Source organism: Pituophis catenifer, unplaced genomic scaffold, assembly GCF_029215685.1.
Source record: "Pituophis catenifer annectens isolate HBS135680 unplaced genomic scaffold, rPitCat1.0.hap2 SCAF_7, whole genome shotgun sequence".
NCBI lineage: Eukaryota > Metazoa > Chordata > Lepidosauria > Squamata > Colubridae > Pituophis > Pituophis catenifer.
This window is the reverse complement of record NW_027256887.1, coordinates 46,882,945-46,902,104: the sequence shown is the minus strand read 5'-3', so window position 1 is coordinate 46,902,104 and position 19,160 is coordinate 46,882,945. Positions and strand designations below refer to the sequence as shown.

The 19,160-nt window shown below is 35.9% G+C and overlaps 1 protein-coding gene across 1 annotated transcript in view; it reads left to right on the top strand.

The window, feature by feature from the left end:
* Nucleotides 1-3,325, top strand: part of CAPS2 (calcyphosine 2) — a 41,297-nt gene extending 37,972 nt beyond the window's left edge. The window contains exons 16-18 of the mRNA XM_070947298.1: nt 1,241-1,360; nt 1,907-2,003; nt 3,123-3,325. Coding sequence (XP_070803399.1) covers nt 1,241-1,360; nt 1,907-2,003; nt 3,123-3,298 — 393 coding nt within the window. The 3' untranslated portion in view covers nt 3,299-3,325. The remainder of the gene's footprint in view (nt 1-1,240; nt 1,361-1,906; nt 2,004-3,122) is intronic.
* Nucleotides 3,326-19,160: the final 15,835 nt, after the last annotated feature.

Genomic DNA, 19,160 nt, shown 5'->3' with positions numbered 1-19,160 from the left:
CATGGTGGTATGTAATTCATGAGCAATTTGGAAAGATTGAAAGATACAATTTATTGAAAAGGAATGGGCCAGACGAAGTGGGACGATGAGATGGCAGTGTATATAAAGAACTTGTACAATTTTTCAGATTTGGGAATTTAAGAGATTCCAATTAGAGTTTTAATATGATAGGAAAAAATAGTGATATTATTGCAAGATGGCCTGTGGACCACCTAGCCAGGCAGAAGACCTTGATAATACCCTCCAGGACCAAAGTACAAGGCTTTCATGATTTTGGGCTATTTTGCATTGTTCTTTACAGTCATTATGTTTATTGCTTATATTCTTATGTATTTCAATCTGATGTTACTCTACGTAAGTTGTAGTTAGCAAATTGACCAATATGAATGCATGCATATATAAATAAGCAATATAATACTAAAAGGATCTTAGTTACTTAGAAATTCATAGAAAGAAACTCTTGAGCTTGGGGAACAGGCAGGACCAGCCTGCTGCTTACTTTCTGCTGCTTACTTTTAGGCCATATTCTCTTTCTGTTGATGTGCCCCTGGCCTGTGGCCTACCTAAGGCTACTCTGGGTTTTATGAGGCCTTCATTCTTGAAGTAGCTTTGAAGAATGCTCTTCTGTGTCTCTGAAAACCATGTAAAGCATGCCCCATTCTTGCATGATTTTCAGAGACTCCAGAGATTGTGTGAGAACACAGCCCTCTCATGCAACTTTTGGTGGGTCTAAAGGCTGCATGACAGCACATCCCATTCTTGCACACTGTAGCCTCCAAAAATTGTACAAGAACAGGACACATTTCAAGAATAGTTACTGGTTATCGGTGAATGCTAGCATGTCATCCAAAACATAGTGATGTATCACTTTTGACATGCATGCTATAGGCTCATCACCACTGTTCTAGCCAATAGGAGAGAGCTGTAACATAAGCTGGAGATGAATTACTACTTACCTTCCTGGTTGTTGTTGTTACAGTAAATATGAAGAAAGTGAATGAAGCTAGTTAGTCTTTGTCTCCCCTTGTACAACCTGATGGATTGTTTGACCTGCTGCTTTGGTGACATCTGAAACACTAAATATTAATGATGGTATTTTAATATTTACATCAATTTTTTTTAAGAAATGCCCAGTTTTCAGGTGAATGCACTGAAGCATTAATTTGGGTTTTGCTAATGTTTATGTCACAGTACTTATTATGTATGCAGCACTTAATTTGACTTTGTATTTTAAATTTAGGAATTTGAATCTTTATGGTTAGTTCTACATGATGATAATAATGGTGAACTTGATTACATTGAATTTACTCATGCTATTCTTGGAGAAATGAATGAATACAGAAAAGCATTTGTTAGGAAAGTAAGTAATCTTATTTTAAGACTATAATTCCTGTGTTAAAAGTTGAATACTCTTAATCTCTATAATGCTTCACTGGTTTTGGGCGGGAGAATGTCAAGATTTGATTTACTGTGAGAAAAATTCTTTCTGTGTCATCTGAAGAAAATTGTCAGTGTTAAAATAAGTGAGTCAGTGAGAAAATTCTTTACTGTTTATGCAACAGGGAAAATGTGTTAAGCAATTGGTAGTGTTGACAAAAAAAACTCTTTCAGATTTCTAAGTAGAAAATATATTGTTATAAGATATTGATTGAACAAAACTTACTGTTCTGAGGAAATTTTAAAAGCTTACTTGCACTGATTTCAGTTACCCAATTACTTCTTTAATTTCTCTCTTTTTCCAAACATTTATGTAAGGTCAGCTATTCCATAAATATAGATTCTACATGTAGCATGTTGATTTAATTTTGTTAATATTACTTTGTTTATTTTTATGTAAAAATACCAGATGTGTACAAACATTTGTTCCATATATTTGATGCTCACATTTTTTTCTGATTATTTTTAGGCTTATATGAAGCTGGATTACAATAAGATTGGCAGGGTCCCTATGGTAGATATCAAGAAATGTTATTGTGCTAGAAAACATCCTCAGGTTATAGCAGGTATCTATCTACTACTAAAATTCTTGTTGTCATAACTAGGTAAAAACAGTGCATTAGAAGGGCAACCATTTTTGAATCTAGGTACCTCAAATCAGGTACTTTACAGATCTAAAATCTGGGACCTATGACTTCCAAGAGAATGAAATTTATGAAATTTGTGGTTGCTTCAGTGCTACTGGCTGTTACTGTGGTCATGTGATCTTCATTTCCAGTGTTCCATGACAGTTTCCCAGCCAGTTTTGCAGTTCCTCGCTCTATCCCCCACCCAGCAGCAGCCACTTCCTTGCATTCTTCTTGACCTATTCCACCCTCCCGCAGATCTTACCCATCCCACCCTCAACTCTTGTACACCCATGGGAACCCTTCCCAACCTACACAGTCATCTGTGCATGCTCCCCATCCCATGCGACATATATGGCACACACCCACATATCAGGTGTGGGTTCTACTTACCTTTACTTTCACACGTTTCTGCGCATGCACAGAAGCCCCTTGATGAAGTTGGGGCAGGTGGGCGGAGCTTCCTGCCGGTTTTACTACCGGTTCTATAGAACCGGACAGAACCGGGAGCAACCCACCACTGCCACATATCCTTCCAAATCTAGATGGCACCTCCCACACATCTCATGTACATTCCTGACCTGCACCCCTGTGCATCCCCTCTCTTCCTCCCCTACTTAGAAGCAGCATCTTCCCTGACTGCCAACATAATGATGCTTATTTCTTTCAGCATCTTCGGAAACCGAAGCATGCCCAGGGCCTTCATTTGGTGTATATTGTAGTCTACTATATTTGAGAAAGACATTACAAAGTTTGGGATAAATTTAGGCTTAAAGTATGAGACAGAATTATTGTAAGCATCTGTGCAGTGACATTACAAAACAAAGCAATCCTTCTGTTCTGCATTTGCATACTGATGTTGTATGCAAGTATCTAAGTAACAACAATTTGCATTGTGACATGGTGATGCACATTTTGTCATTTGCCTCCTGGACTCCTACACAAGTTACTTTTAGTAAGATATCCCTTGAATTTTCTATCTTAACTTGCTTTTCTTTAGAAGTCTTTTTTGTTTGACATGCTTAGTAACAACTTTAATAGTAAGAAATATTTTAACAGGTAATGCAACAGAGGAAGAAATTAAATCTTCATTTCTCGAAACACTGGAGGATGCCTGCAGCAATCCCAGTGAAGTTTCCTTTGGTGAATTTGAGGATTATTATGAAGGATTAAGTATTGGCATTCTGGATGATGAAGATTTTATTAACATATTAAGGAATCCCTGGGGAATTTAGAAGTGAAAAATATAATGTAAAAATTAGGAATAGAGACTCTGAACATTGTTAACTTTCTAAATAGCTTTAATAAATTGGTGTTCGTAATCTGAAGATACAGTAATGTTTAAAGCATGGCTTGTTTCTCTTCCTGCAACATTAAAATAGTATTTTTTTTTTTTATCAAATTGCCTCAGACCATATCCCATGTAATACAATAATATGTTTAATCAATGAATTGTGAAACTGGGTAAAAGAATATATATATACAAGATAGAACTATAATGTTGTGCTATGTTAAAATAATTGTATCACAAGTCATATATGAAGGCCCTTTATTAAAATGAATATTTTTATTTTGGTTGTCTTGTTAGTGACTATTTTAATCCCATAATATATAAGCATAGTTTAGGTTGATTCTATCTGTCCAGATAGAACAGCATGTTTAAGTGACCCTAACCCTAACCCAAAGATATATTTTGTTTTAGTTAATTTAGTGCAGTCAGATAGTACAGAAAGTCCTTTATGAATATATTCTTAGAACTTTTTAAAAGCCTATGTATGTACATAGAAACAAAACTGTCTCTTTGTGTACTTTGTAATTCACTAATTCCACTGTTTATATGTGTGGGATTTTTACTTAAAATATAATATAATGTGCTTTTTAAATTCATTTAAATACTATATCTAGATTTTTAGTATTTGATTTTAAAATTTAAAATTTGATTTTAATATTCCTTCACTATGTTATAATTCAATTCTACGATTATCATAATATGTTAACTTTGCTCAAACGTATTCAATTTAAATAACAGTTTAATTGATCTTAACTAATTAGTTGCCAGAACCTTTTCGGAACCAAAAAATAGATTTATCCTCTGTTAAATCCTGGACATGCAGATGTGAATTTTCAGAGATCTATCGTTTAGAATACCATTAATCAGTCATATATAATCTATGCGATTCAGACATCCTGAAGGCCACATAACAGTAGTATTTGTGTTCACCTCCAAGTCTTGAGAGCTTGAACTTGGGAGGTTGGGAGGGGAAAAAAATCATGCTATTTTAAAACCATTTCATGAAGTCAGCCAAAATATATTCTCTGTAGGCTAAGATATTTTTAAAAAGCTCATTCAAGCCACAGGAGAAAGTCTCAAAAACAGACAAATGCTGCTGGAGTTGTGTGAAAGCTATGTTCAGTTTGTCTGCAGAAGATTTAAAGTTCCACCTGAGGGGGGAAAGTGGAGCCTTTCTATATATACACTCATCAGGATGCATGTAGGGATTGAATGGAACTCAGGAGTCTGAGCAAAGATTACTGTTTCAAACTTTATTGATTCATCCATTCCACTGGAAAACAATGCTTTTCTACTAACAAAAGATGAAGGGAAATAGGCCTATGTTGAGAGGCTAAATTACTGAGTGACAGGATTGAGGATTCTTCAGATGTAATTTTCTAATTGACCAGATTAGATAGCTGCCAAGAAGGTACATAAGGAACAACAGAGGAGAAGACCCGCAGTGGGAGGTTTCAACACAATCAATACTTATGGAAATAGCGCCTAGTAGTACTCTTGGCAGCCTACTTCAGGGTACAGTATGCTTTCAGCGCCTGATGATGAGAATAACAGAATATGACTTTACCTTTTATTTAGCTAAATTTAATGTGATAATTTCTCAGAAGACCTGGATGCAAGAAGTAACTAATCTTAATGGATTTTATTAGACCTCCCTGACAAAAGGAAGTCAAGGCAGAAGATACAATAGTGGGGGGCTCAGAATATTTATTTCTACCAAATTCTAAGTTTTGGAAATTAACCCATTGAATTTTGCAATAGCAGCATTAATAAAATTCAGCCACTGCAATCTTATGGCACATCACCCCCCTCCCCCGAGAATCTGTTTAAGAACTAATCATCATTGATATGTCAGTAATTTCAGTGTCAGAAGTGGGTGAGTAATGCAAAGAATTTCCACAATGTCTTCCATATCTAGAATCTTTCCACTTTCCTGCTTGCCATTCTCAATCTGCTGCTATCTAACTATGCTGAATTGTATTTAGTGCAGATCTTCAGCAGGCTGAATCTGATTATTTTAAATGGTGTCACTAAAGGAGATTATCTTGAGGCATTTATTTGGGGAGATGTACATCTATGACTACCCTGGGTTATAGTGACTGGCACTTACAACTTTTTGTAATTTGTAAATAGTAGAAAACTGATTGAAAGATTACTACTATCGTGAACTTCAAGCCTCCATCAAACAGGGCAAGAAATATGTTTTTCATCCTGCAGTATAAACAGATGTGAAACTGCTTCTTATTTAAGGTAGTTAATGCAAATATGGCAGAAATGTTGAATTTGATGCAAATTTTACAACTCGGAGCATCTATTGTAGAGACACTAATTGATTTAGAGTCCTCAATTGGAGCATTCCTTACTGGCTGATTTCCATTCATAGATAATTAAGGACAGTGTTAAGTATAAAATACTCTGAATGATACAGTGCTAATTGTGACTAATCATCAACCTGGATATTTCTAGATTTTTTTTAAATAGTACAAGTATCTGATTGCAAACTAAAATAGTTAGCTAGAGAGCAGGGCTTGATTTATTTACTAACTTCAGCAAAGTTCAACAATCCTCCCATTTGAAAAATGGTATCTGCCTTTCTATATACTTCTACCTATCCCAGTAGGAAAGTGGAAGGAGTTCATCCACCTGGTATATGCAGGAAATTTGAACTGAATGGTCCTAGAAAGATTTGGTCTTCTTCCATCTTGGCCCCTATGTTAATATCTAGGTTTCCAAACTGGAAGTCTGCTTAAGAGTTACCTTGAAGTAAAAGGGGTAGCCTATAAATTTTATAAATTAAAATAAATAAATTTGACAGTCTTGTTATCTGCAAAGATGAATAAAATTTAGACTGGTAAGCTCCAATTTTGGCTTCATAATTCACAGGGATAAACTAAATCTGGAAATTGCAATGATCAGAAATTTATTTAAAGCTAATGATCCCAACTTTACATGACCAGAGACAAAATTCTATTTGGTAATCTGCCACACGATCCAGAAATGGAACAGAAGAGAAGGAAAGCTAAGAAGAAGGGGATGAAGATGATAGGGATGTGGAGGATAGTATTTCAGCATTTTACCATGTAAAATGTAATCTAATATTCTGTTTTAGTAATCTACTGAACTAGTAATTTTTAAATTTTTCTAGTATTTAATGCTTCATGCATATTGTACTCTGGCTTACTTTATTTTAATTTCTCTGTAGTACTTTATCTTTTTTCATATTTTGATCCAACTGTGCAAAGACTATATTAAAAAATTGATTGATTATGAAAACGCACTCTTGGTATACGTAGTTTTATTTTGGGAATTATTTTAATCAGATATAGAATGAGCACATATTTCTTTTAAGTTTTCTTTTTGAATACAAAGGCAGATGAAAAATTGAAGGGGGAAAATCCATAATTCTTGAAAAGAGAAACATTGTGTTACTAATTCTCTGTTTGTATTCTGATGATTTAGCTAAGTACAGTATTCTAAGAAAAAGTTCAACTTATCCTATAAATAGATTTATGGTTTAACTTTAAAAAATGAATTAACATTCAATCATTTATTGCTTAAACATTAAATGATTAAATGTGCATTATTAGTTAAGTATTTAGTCTATATTTCTAAGCATGTCAGTATATATCATTTTTATTACATTTAAAAATGAGATTTGTTTTTAGTGAACAGTTATTGTGATAACATAAAAATATAGAATATGTAATTCTATTAATATTAATTTGATACTTGTGCTTTATTTCTACTGTAGAAGAAGCAGAACACAAAAAACCTTTCTCTGTTTTAACTATTTGGATAACTATAAAATAAACTGTGCAATTACATATTCTATGTATTTGTTAACAAATCAAATTATTTTGTTATAGATAATCTTATTTGATGTAGGTGTGTTCATTGTGGTCCTGTAGCTCAGTTACATCTTTATTACAGTACAAGTAGTCCTTCACTTATGACCAGAACTGAGCCCAAATTTTCCTTTTCTAAACAAGACAGTTGTTAACTGACTTTGCCCCATTTTATGACCTTTCTTGCCACAGTTATTAAGTGAATCATTGCAGTTGTTAAGTTAGTTACACAGTAGTTAAGTGAATTTGGCTTCCCCATTGACTTTGCTTGTCAGAAGTTTGCAAAAGATAATTACATGACCTTGGGATGCTGCAATTGTCATTAAATAAATGTCAGTTGCCAAGTGTCCATATTTTGATCACGTGACTATGGGGATGCTGCAATGATCGTAAGTATGAAAAGCAGTCATAAGTCACTTTTTCAGCACCTTGTAACTTCTAATGGTCATTAAGCAGAAGACTGTAAGTTGAGGACTACCTGTGCAATCATAATACAACTAGAACAACTATTGTTAAAAGAAAAATATTCAGTAATAATAGTACAGTATATCTAAATATATACATCTCGACTGTCACTTCAAGTAACTTATTTGAGTCAATATGAGGTTACAATCTTCTAGCAAGTTCTTGTTGGTTAGAAAATTTGGAAATTAGAAGCATAACGTTAGAATTCCTATTAGTTAAAAGGAGCTACATAAAAAAAAAACATATTTCAATAGCCTTTACTACAGCCTGAATTAAATTAAGCCAATATCAAAATAAAACTGACAAAAGTATATTCATTTCACCCAGTGTTTGATAGGCAATGCTTCTGAGAAACAGATTTTGCAATATCTTCTTCTTAAGAGAAATACAGGTAGTTCTTGACTTACGCCTTTTGCTCAGTGATTGTTCAGAATTTTGATGGCACTGAATGAAGGGATTATACCCTCCCTGAAGTTATATCTCTGCATCACCCTCCCCCTGTCGCATAAAATTAGGGTGCTTGACAATCCACTTGCTTTTATGACCAACCACAATGATGATGCTGTGCCCCACCTATCTTCCTCCCCCTCCTGCCTTGCTGGGTCCCACCCCATTGGGTCCCAAGCCCTCCTCCTCAACCCTCATCACTGCTCTGTCATCTTTTCAGTAGTTCTTTGGAAAGCAGCCAATCTGCTACACCAATTGGTGCTGACCCAGAAGTGGGGGCCATTTTGGGAGTGGCCACAATGAATTGCTGCTGCTATGAAATGGCACCTGCTTTTGGTATGGTGCCATGCAACCTATCTACTTATGCAACCTATCTACTGTGTAAGAACCCAGAGGAACAGATTGGCCAGCTCTCTTTTTTGAATGTGATCTCGAAGATTCTGTTTTGTTTTTTTTTGTCATTTTGTTTATCTAGTGCTAGCCATGGGCTACTCCCTGGTTGTGTCAGTAGCCACCTGCTGTTAGCAGTGCTATTCCTTTGCAATATTTAACATCTGGAATATTTTGCAATTAACTACTGAAGAATTTCACTGTTTTTTTCCTTTCTTGGGTGAGAGGTCACATGAACAGCCAAAAGCTGCAGAGGGGAAAGGAATGTTGGCAAAGAGTTAAATGAGGAAATTTGTCAATTTTGAGAGATAGGAAAGAGGAAAAGAACTCATCTTTGCTGTTGTTTAGAATAGGATTGTGTAGTGAAAAACTGACAGACTTTCAAGATTTAGTTATCTATCCTATAATAAGTCCTCTGCAGCGGACATAAAATCTCTACAGAGAATTATTAAAACTGGCCAGAATATCATCGGGCTCCAGCTACCAGCCCTGGATGACATCTTCATATCTCGCTATTTGAGGAAATTGCCCAACGTTCTCAGAGACTCTTCCCATCCTGCTTACAATCTTTTTGGACTGTTGCCTTCTGGCAGAAGATACAGAACAATTAAAACTCGGACCACACATCTTCTGAATAGTTTTATATCCCAGAGCTATAATTGCACTCAACAATGAACTAAAGGGCCACCGTCAGTGACCTGTTGGACAGCATTACTTGGTCTGGTGTGTGGATGTTTGAGTGGTTTAGGGGTGGGGAATTTTTGGTGGGTGGGGGTATGTCTGGGGATTTAGCTTGGTCTCTGAGTGTTATGTGAATTTCGTTGTATGGGTATACTGTGGATATACTGTATATACAATGACAATAAACTTTTATATATTTATAAATAATAATAACCACATTCCTGAAAGCCTTTCTTGACCTGTTTCTTGAATTTGCCCATTCAAAGGATTGACACAGACTTAATCAAGTGATGCATTCTATGCTTTAGCCTTCATCCCCTACCCCTTGTGTGTGATCTGTTCAGCTAGGCTGTTTTTTTCAAACACACATTTAGTGTTCTTTGAAAGGAACATTAAACTTTCCCCCCCACAAAATAGAGCTAGCAGATTTCCAGAACATTATAAGCCCTGTGTTCAAATATAGTCCAGGTGACACGTTATTGGGCAGAGAAGTTCAATGATGGCAACTTGTTACTTGGAGAACTTGAATGGTGGTTAAAGCTTGCTCCCAGATACTTTTCCAGAGTCACTCAAGCTCATCCTGCCACATGCTGAGGACAGTGATTAGCGGTTGTTTTCCCTGCCAGCAGATGGCACAGGGTGGGAGAAGAAACAGAGGCAGAACAATACACCAATCACTAGTTTTAAAGATCCTCCCCATGAAAGCTATACAAACAGCACTGTCATTAGCTCTTCCACTAAGATAGATTACAGCTTGCTGACTACAGATTTGAACAAATGCATATTAATGTAACTGTGGGGAAGATTAGCTAGATCTCTGTACTTGAATAGACATTTATGTATACTACCGGACATGTACTGCTTTTCTCACAAAACTTCAACTTGTGAGGTTCAAGATACAAGTTCATGTTTACATACAAGTGACTATGTACATATAAAAAGCTTTTTAGCATAGACATCTGAATTATGTACGCAAATTTCAATGTCAAGACAATGTTACAGGTCTATCAACAGAAATTGAATTTATTGCTGTGGTTTGCATAGTGATTTTTAATGCCTAAATAAGCTAAACTCTTATGTTTACAAAATTCTAACCATGTATACTGACATAACTGGGTAATAATTTGTTAGATATTGTTGCTCACAGTAGCAAGAGGAAGTGTATAAGATAAGAGTTAGTTGATTGACCAGTTCCTCATAGTCCCAGAATGAAACACATGAAGATACCATGATCTAGTAATTAGATCATACATGGGAAAGGTTGCAAATTAGGTTCAGGAACAGAGAGAGTAAGAGTCAATACTAAAGTGATGTTGTTATGAAGTGTGAAGACATTCTATAGTTTGCATTTGCCATACATTGTCCACTTAGGAAATACATTATTAATTAATAGAAAAGAACCTCTTTTACAGGTGATTTGAGCCTTGGAGAACTTTGAATAATATATAATATATAATATATAAAGATCACAGGTACAGCTATGCATCTTGGTTATGCTTTGCATTGGTTGTAAACAAATTCCAGTATGAAGCCTCAGCAACCCTTATTCTCTCATCTTGTAGTGGTATCTGCAAAGAGAAAGCATGGATGAAAAGTGTATTTCTTTAGATTTTCCTCAGTAATATTTCCAGAAATGAAAAATTGTAATTCACACAGATGAAGTCTGCTATTTGCTATATGGCAAAGCAAAATGTCCGGTTGATAGGGTATGGCACAAAACCCCTTTCAGAATTTTGTGGAAAATACTGTACTCCTTGAAAACAAGCAGAGCAATCTCACCACTGGTCCTTTGTTGTGCGTAGTTCTGTTTCCATGGCAGTAGACGGCTTAGTCCAAACACAGGCAGCTTTTTCTACCAAAAAATAAAGAAAAAACTGAAGAGATGCAGTAGTGGGGGGAGGGGACACAATCCAGTGAATTATAAGTAGTGGTTCATATGCAGGGACCATATTCCTTGTGCTGTAAATGCTTATGAGAATTATAACAAAGACTTCCCCATTTTTGGTATAAACATCTGCATTATGGCTGTGCAAAGCATTCAGGAGTGCTTTGCAGAGCATATTAGCATTTCTACTTCAAAGACTCTCCCTGGATATCTGTACATGAACCTGTATAAAGATCCAATATTTTTCTTAGAATATCAGTGAAATAAGGTGCTGAGCATCCATATACACAAATAGACAGCTGGTGACAATCTTTAACTATCTGAGCATGTCAAAGGACTTGGCCATGGTTATCTTATCTATTTATTAAATTTATATGCCACCCATCTCCCCTCAGGTGACTTTGGGTGGCTATGTTAAAGGTTTGAGGAAGGGTTCTTCACTTGCTATTAAAATGCTGTGTGCATCAGGTTTTTCAATAATTTTGTACAACTTTGATCTGCACACCTGATGATATGCCTTACAGTGCAAATGTATATTGCTCTGTTAATGACACAGGCAGTTATATCATTCCTTTGCCTGCTTTGTAACTTAAAAGAAAGGGAAAATCACTTTCATAATCTGTGAAGAGTTTTGTGGTGGTATTATTATTATTGTTGTTGTTGTTGTTGTTGTTGTTATTATTATTATTATTATTATTTATTGGTTAATCTTTAGTGAGATTCACAGCCTTTGAGGCTGGTTAATAGCTCAGCAGCTCGAGTCCTAACCAAGGACCTAGGAACTGTTAAGGTATCGTCGGAGGATGTAAGCTGTTCCGAGTAAGGTGGTTTTTTGTAGAGTCAAAATGTTCAAGTCCGGCAAATTTAGAATTTCTAAATAGCGGGGTAGCCCTTTGGGTATTGCTCCGAGGGCTCCAGTTACAATCGGGACAACACACGATTTCTTTTTCCACAGTCGCTCAACTTCAATTTGTAAGTCCCGGTACTTTGTGATTTTTTCTTGCTGCTTATCTTCAATTCGTGCATCACCAGATATTGCAATGTCAATGAACCATACTTTTTTCTTTTCAACTATTGTTATGTCAGGTGTGTTGTGGACCAAGTGCCTGTCAGTCTGAATCCTAAAGTCCCACAAGATCTTGAGTTTCTCATTCTCTAAAACTTTCTCAACCTGATGTTCCCAGTGGTTTTTGCTGTACTCAAATCCAAACTTCTGGCACAATTTCCAGTGAATGATTTTAGCAACACGGTCATGGCGTTGTAGGTAGTCAGTTTGTGAAATTTTGCTGCACCCACTGATCAGGTGGTCGACTGTCTCATCTTTCTCATTGCAGAGGCAGCATTTGCTGTTGGTGGTAACATGTTGAATTTTTGCCTTCATACAGTTTGTGGCTAGGGCTTGTTCTTGAGCTGCCAAAATAAAGCTTTCAGTTTCTTTTTTCAGTACTTCTGATCTTAACCAGTTCCAAGTTAGTTTCTGGTCAGCTTTGCCTTCAATACTTTTCAAGTATTGGCCATGCAGAGCTTTGTGTTTCCAATTTTCAGCTCGCTGCTCAATTACTTCTTTCTTATATTCTGCTTTTGTTTTAGTTGTCTTTAAAAGGCCTCCTTTATTTACTTCCTTAATCATTGGTTCTTCACTTTTCTGGATGTAATCATTCAAGCTGCATTTTTCTTCTTCCACAGTCTGCTTTACTTATAGGAGTCCTCGACCACCCTCTGCTCTTGGTAAATATAATCGGTCAATATCACTTTTAGGGTGCAAGGCATGATTCATTGTCATAAGCTTCCTTGTTTTTCTGTCCAAATTGTCTAACTCCATCTGGGTCCAGTCAATTATTCCTGCAGAGTATCTAATCACAGGTATAGCCCAGGTATTTATGGCTTTTATGATGTTTCCTCCACTCAATTTGGACATTAATATCTTACGAATTCGCTGAATGTACTTGGCTGAAGTTAATTCCTTGACTTTATTATGCATTAAGTCAGAGGCTTCTAAAATCCCCAAGTACTTGTAGCCTTCTTCTGATTTTACTGCCTTTATCATTTCTTCATTCTCTAGTTCTATTCCATCCTCTTTTATGATCTTGCCTGCTTTGGTTGCTATTGTTGCACATTTGTCAATTCCAAACTGCATACCAATGTCTTGGCTGAATTCTTTTGTGTTTTCAATCAATAAATTCAGTTCAGCTTTTGTTTTACCAAACAGCTTCAAATCATCCATGTACATCAAGTGCGAGATTTTCAGTCCTTTCTTTGCAAGTTTGTATCCACAGTTCATCTTCTTCAAAATGATTGTCAGTGGTAGCATTGAGAGTATAAAAAGTAGGGGTGAAAGGGAATCGCCCTGGAAAATGCCTCGTTTAATTTCAACTTCACCCAGTTCTTCTTCATTAGCCATAAGCTTTGTTTTCCAGAGGTTCATTGAAGATTCCATGAATTTTTGTATGTTGCTGCTGATGCCTAATATTTCCAGGCATTTCTTGATCCAGCTATGGGGAACTGAATCAAATACTTTCTTATAGTCTATCCAAGCCATGAACAGGTTGGTTCGTCTTTTCTTTGAGTTCTTTAGGATTAGCTTGTCGATCAGCAATTGATCCTTTGTTCCTCTTGAGTTTTTGCAGCATCCTTTCTGTTCTACAGGAAGGAAGTTATTTCTTTCCAGGTATCCATAGATTTGGTTTGCAATGATACCAGTAAGAAGCTTGTATGTTGTTGGCAAGCAGGTGATTGGCCTATAGTTTCCAGGGTCCTTTCCTTTTTCTTTATCTTTTTGGATCAAAAATGTCCTTCCAGTTGTCATCCATCCATCATTTTCAGGTGTTTTTAGGATCTGGTTCATCTGGGTTGCCAATCTTTTGTGCAGACTTGTAAGTGCCTTTAACCAGAAGCCATGCGGCTCATCCAGTCCAGGTGCACTCCAGTTCTTCACTTTTCTTGACTGTCTTTGCACCATTGCTTTTGTTATTTTCACGTCTTCCATTTTATGCACTTTAATAGAGTCCTCAACCTGTTTGATCCATTTTGCATTTCTGTTGTGCTTCTTGTTGTTTTCCCACAAATTCTTCCAGAATTTCAGAGCTTTCTCTTTATCAGGCTTTTCATTTGTTGTTACTCCGTTTCCATTTTCTAAATTCTTATAAAACTGGTGCTGATTTGCTCTGAACTGTGAGTTTTCCTTGAACTGAGTTACTCGGTTTTCATACCTTTTAATCTTTTCAGCGATGGCAACAACCCTCTGCTTCAGCTCTTCAATTACTACTGCAATCTCCTTATTCCTTAGATCGTATCTTGCTTCCAGGCTGCTTTTGACCTGCTTGTTCTTTAGCTGACCTTGCCTTAGGTTCTTCAAGTTGCTCAAATCTCCACGTACTTTTTTGATCTTCAATTCTAACCGAATTTTCCACTTCGGCTTCCCCTTCTTGCCTCTTTGGTTCTTTTGTATTTTCAACCCCAGTTCTTTGGTGGTTATGACAGCTGCTGCATACATCAGTTGGTTAGTTTCGGCTAATGTAGTGGTTCGAATAGTTTGCACAGCCTCATTGACCTTTTTTAGTACATTTCTCAATTCTTTCCGGTTCACTTGGTTCAGCTTTGGCAAACGTGTTCTTTCATCATCTTCCATTTGGTGCTTTATTTTTCCAGCTAATTGAGCACTATCTGTTGGTGTTTGTTCTTTAGTGCTTCCTTGTTCTTTATCTTCATCCATTTCAGTATCCTCTTCTTCCCTTTCTTCCTCAATTTGCTTTTGAGTCTGGAAATCATTCTTGATGTTACTCTTCTTTGTTGTTGTACTCAGACCATTAATTGCTTTCTCTTCTATTGCTATTAATTCTTCTGTAGTGAAAAATTTGTGGTTTAGGATTACACGTCGTTGGTCCATTAACCTTTGTTCACTGGTGTCACAGTCCGTATGGTTCATCTTCCAAATCTGATACATTCTTTTTTGAAATCCATGTTTTGCTGGCTCAGACTGATAGTAAGCTTTCATAATAGAGGTGTTTTCTTCCCTGGTTCAGATTTTTCGCTTTTTGGGTTTTTCTTCCAGTAGCTTGTCAGCTCCATGCCCTGGTTGCCTAGCAGAGGGAGTTGAGCCCTGTAACTCATTTTGCGTAGAATGCCCAGGAGCCATAGCACCCAACGGAACCCTTGTTAATCCGGGCGACGGTTCAGCCGGCATAAATTTCATTTTTTCTGTATTCACCATGTTTGAATGGGTTGTGGAGCAGATTTTGTCTGGCCCTTCACCTAAGGTCTGTCTGATATGGTTGCACCTGTTCAGCATAGCCCTTAGGATCACTAGAGCACGCAAGCCCCTCCACCACGACAAGGTAGAGCTCCTTGGAGGGCTTTATTATTATTATTATTATTATTATTATTATTATTATTATTATTATTATTATTATTATTATTATTGTAGCCTCTGTCTGCTTGGTACCAAGAACATCTGGAATACTCTTTGGGGATTCAAACACCATCTCTCTCTTATTTTCCTTTTCCATTTGTTTTTACTCTCTCTTTTTATCTCATAGAAGGAAATGAAAAGGAAGAGAAGGAAGAGAAAGTTCTAACATGTCTCTTATTAGCTTCAGGCAAATATTCTTGGTAGAATCGCCCTGTGTTTTCTGTCATTCTTTTCCTTTCTTTGACATCCTTAATTAATATCTTCTTTAAATTATCCTCTTTTAACTTAAACAAACACATTTTGCTTCTGATCAAACAGCATAAGGTTCTTCCCAGAGAAATAGACAAGGAAAGTAATAGGCCAGTTTTGAAAAACTGAATGGACATTTAAAACAAAAAGCTGCATTTACATGATTTTAAAAAAGAATATTATTTCACTTTCAACTGTCAGAAATTTTTATTTGAGCTAATTTTAACACTGTTGATTGTTCTAAAGACGACATGCACTAGAAATTATTATTAGGGCTGAATTCATGGAACTAATTTCAGTTCTGTTAAAAATTTTTGTTGACAAAAAAGTAACAGACCCCCAATATGAGTTTTGATGGAAAGAGATCTATTCTTTCATTTCTAAAAATAGAAATGAAACATAGGAAACATAGTACTCCATTCTCCCAGAGTTGATTTCTATCATTGTGGTTGCTAAAAATACAATTTATTTTCAGGAAATGAAATATATATTTTAAATGTCTCAATTCTCTTTTTATTGTAATTATTGCATTATGTTATTTTCTATCCTAGAGCCAGTTTGGTATATCTTTAAGGTACCAATCTAGAAACAGGTGACAGTGGGTTCTAGTCTACCTTAGGCATGAAGTCAGCAGGGTGATTTTGAGCTAGTCATTCTCTCTCAGTCTAAGAAGTAGGCAATGGCAAACTGCTTTTGAAATCTTGCCAAGAAAGCTAGTCCAGAAATTACCAGAAATAAAATCTGATTTATTTATAAACAATACTTTTTATTGAGAATTTATACTTGAATGAAAAGAAATCAAAACTGATTCAAAGGCATGGATGTGTGCATGTCCATACAAGGCACAAAAACAAATCTATCCTAAGTACTCTGCTATTGTCAATCAGGTTATGACACCTTTAACACTAATTAACATTGGCTATATTGGTAAAATGATTTATTTAGGAGTTTTTAGATAGAATAATGAGATAAAAGGAGGCATGTTTCTCATTTTAATTAGGGAATTTAGGAGCAAATTATATGTACAGAAAAAAATTAAGTTGAATGACAAAAGATGAAACATTCTAATGAGGTGGTTTGCATTTAATTCATAAATTTGACTTAACCCATTAGAATTGTCTTGGTTAGGCATTGGATTTGGTTGTCTTCAAATAATTTCACATATTGAAAAACAGTAATTCTAGGTGAGGTTTTTAGCATAAAATTAGTCTGATTTATCTATGGAATATCATGAGAAAACTAGATAGCCACCCTCCCATTTTTAAAGTCACCCTTCCATTTTTTCTATCATATGTTTAATATTTATTTCCTTTAGTAGAAAAAATGAAAAAGCTGCACAATATCTTTTGACAATGTTTAGGGCTCTAAAACTAATTTTAGAGTACTTTCCTCAGAAACTTGATCATAGCTGTAAATGGTTAGACATAATATCTGCAGGGATGCTGTTTTCCATGCTCTCCAGTTCTTTCTCTGTGTACAACTGAGCTTATGCAGCTTCTCAGGAAGTGTCAAAAAGCTGGAATTCATTGTGGAGCAATTCATGACTACACTGTTGGGACAGGACGTATCTTTGTGGAATGAGGAAGGGAATGCCTATAGCCTCTTGTTTCCTTTGCTCCTTGTAAATGGCCCATCTGACCAATGCTGGCACGATAAGAGAAAGTACCATACAGCAGGAAGTAAATTGGGCTGAAAAGAAATAGATTCCTTCATTTTGGAAGCTGGAGAGAGCTGAAAGCTCCTCAATCCCATAGAGCAGTAAAGCTGAACAAAGCTGAAAGTTAAGTTGCTGAACAGTCAGCAGTAAGAGTTGTACACAGAGAGAGAATTGGAGATCATGGAAAACAGCACTCCTGCAGATATTATCTGCAGCTGTAGCAGCAACAGAAGCAGTAGGGAAAAAACAGTCCCAAGGACATGTTGAAGCCTAGCAGTAGTAGAGCAGTAAGGTCAAGATGGACTAGAGGTGGAATGCCTCTAAAAAGGTCAACTTTTGATGGGAGTTGGTGGGAAAGGCTAGAAGTAGGTCAGCCTGAGATACTTTTGAAGAAAGCCTAAAGAGGTAAGTTGGGTTGTGGTAAAGAGGTAAAGCCAAGTGGCAAACCAGTGCCAGGATCACATGACTTACTAAAGATGCCACAGAAGTAGTATAACTAAGCAAAGACATCTGGTAGTAAGCAAATGTCAGCTGTAAGCCAAGCTAAACTGGATTAAATGGCTATCCGAAAAGGGGTGGACTGAAGTAACAAATCACACTTTGTGGAACCCCTCAGACAAAGTTCTCATTAGGCTTAGAATACCAGTTAGTCCCAAGTGGATAGCAAGATGATGCAAGAACTCCTAAAAGGACATTGTAGAGTGTGACTCCATTACCAGCTCTCAGATTACTCTTTTGTTCGTCTCTAGCTTTGGTTTTTTGTTTTGTTTTTTATCTTCCATCCTACTTCATGGTCATCCTCTGGGCCCAGCTGCTTTTTAAAAATCTCCTAACTTCTGGCTGCAGACTATTGCCTATAATCTTCCTTCAAGCTGCATACATGATGTTCCTGTCCTGTTTACATTTAGTAAAAGGTGAAAGATCTATATGATGGGAAAAGAAGCCAGTCCCACCTAGGTTTGCTATAGAGGTAAATAATATGATACCTAATAAAGATAATTTGCACAGATTCAAATCTTTTAGTTTAGTATAGTAGAACAGACTGTGCCCATCTACTCTAAAAAGAAGGTCTATTCAACTCAGTAGGTCTGACTTCCACATAAACTAAGTCAAAGGGCTTTTATCTCTTTGCAGTGTAATATGTTTTGAGATACTACTTATTGACTTCCCAGATTTCCTGATTATGTATCATATATAATTAAAAAATACCATCTTCTAGTTTTAATTTTGCTTATCCATTGTTAATAGCTACAGCATATTGACAACTATTATTAACACACCATTATTTTTCATCGTTAATACATTCTTATTCTAACATATGTGTATATTTTCTTCTATTACTTTTGCTACAATATTTTTCAATGGGTTTTGTGGTTAACATTGAATACTTAATATACACTATGAACATAAATAATATGCATATGTTTTGCTCCCCTCTGAATTCTAGTTAAATTCTACAAATTGCATTTAGTCTTAGAAAATGTGCTATTTAATATGTAAATTTCAGAATTGTTTAGTGTTGTTACCCTTGTGGTCCAATACGTTATTCAAGTAAAGTACTAATAATTAAGCAAAATGAAGATAAATATAAAATGTGTATAATTGATTAAAAGAGAAAGAGAAAAAATTTAAAACATTAAAGTCAAGAATTAAGTACATATTTAAAATTACTACTATAACTCATTAAAAATTCTTACATAGAAAACCTTTATTCCAATTTTAGTAAGTACCAACCTTGAAGTGTGGTAGACAATTTTTAGATGTCTATGGAGATTCTCA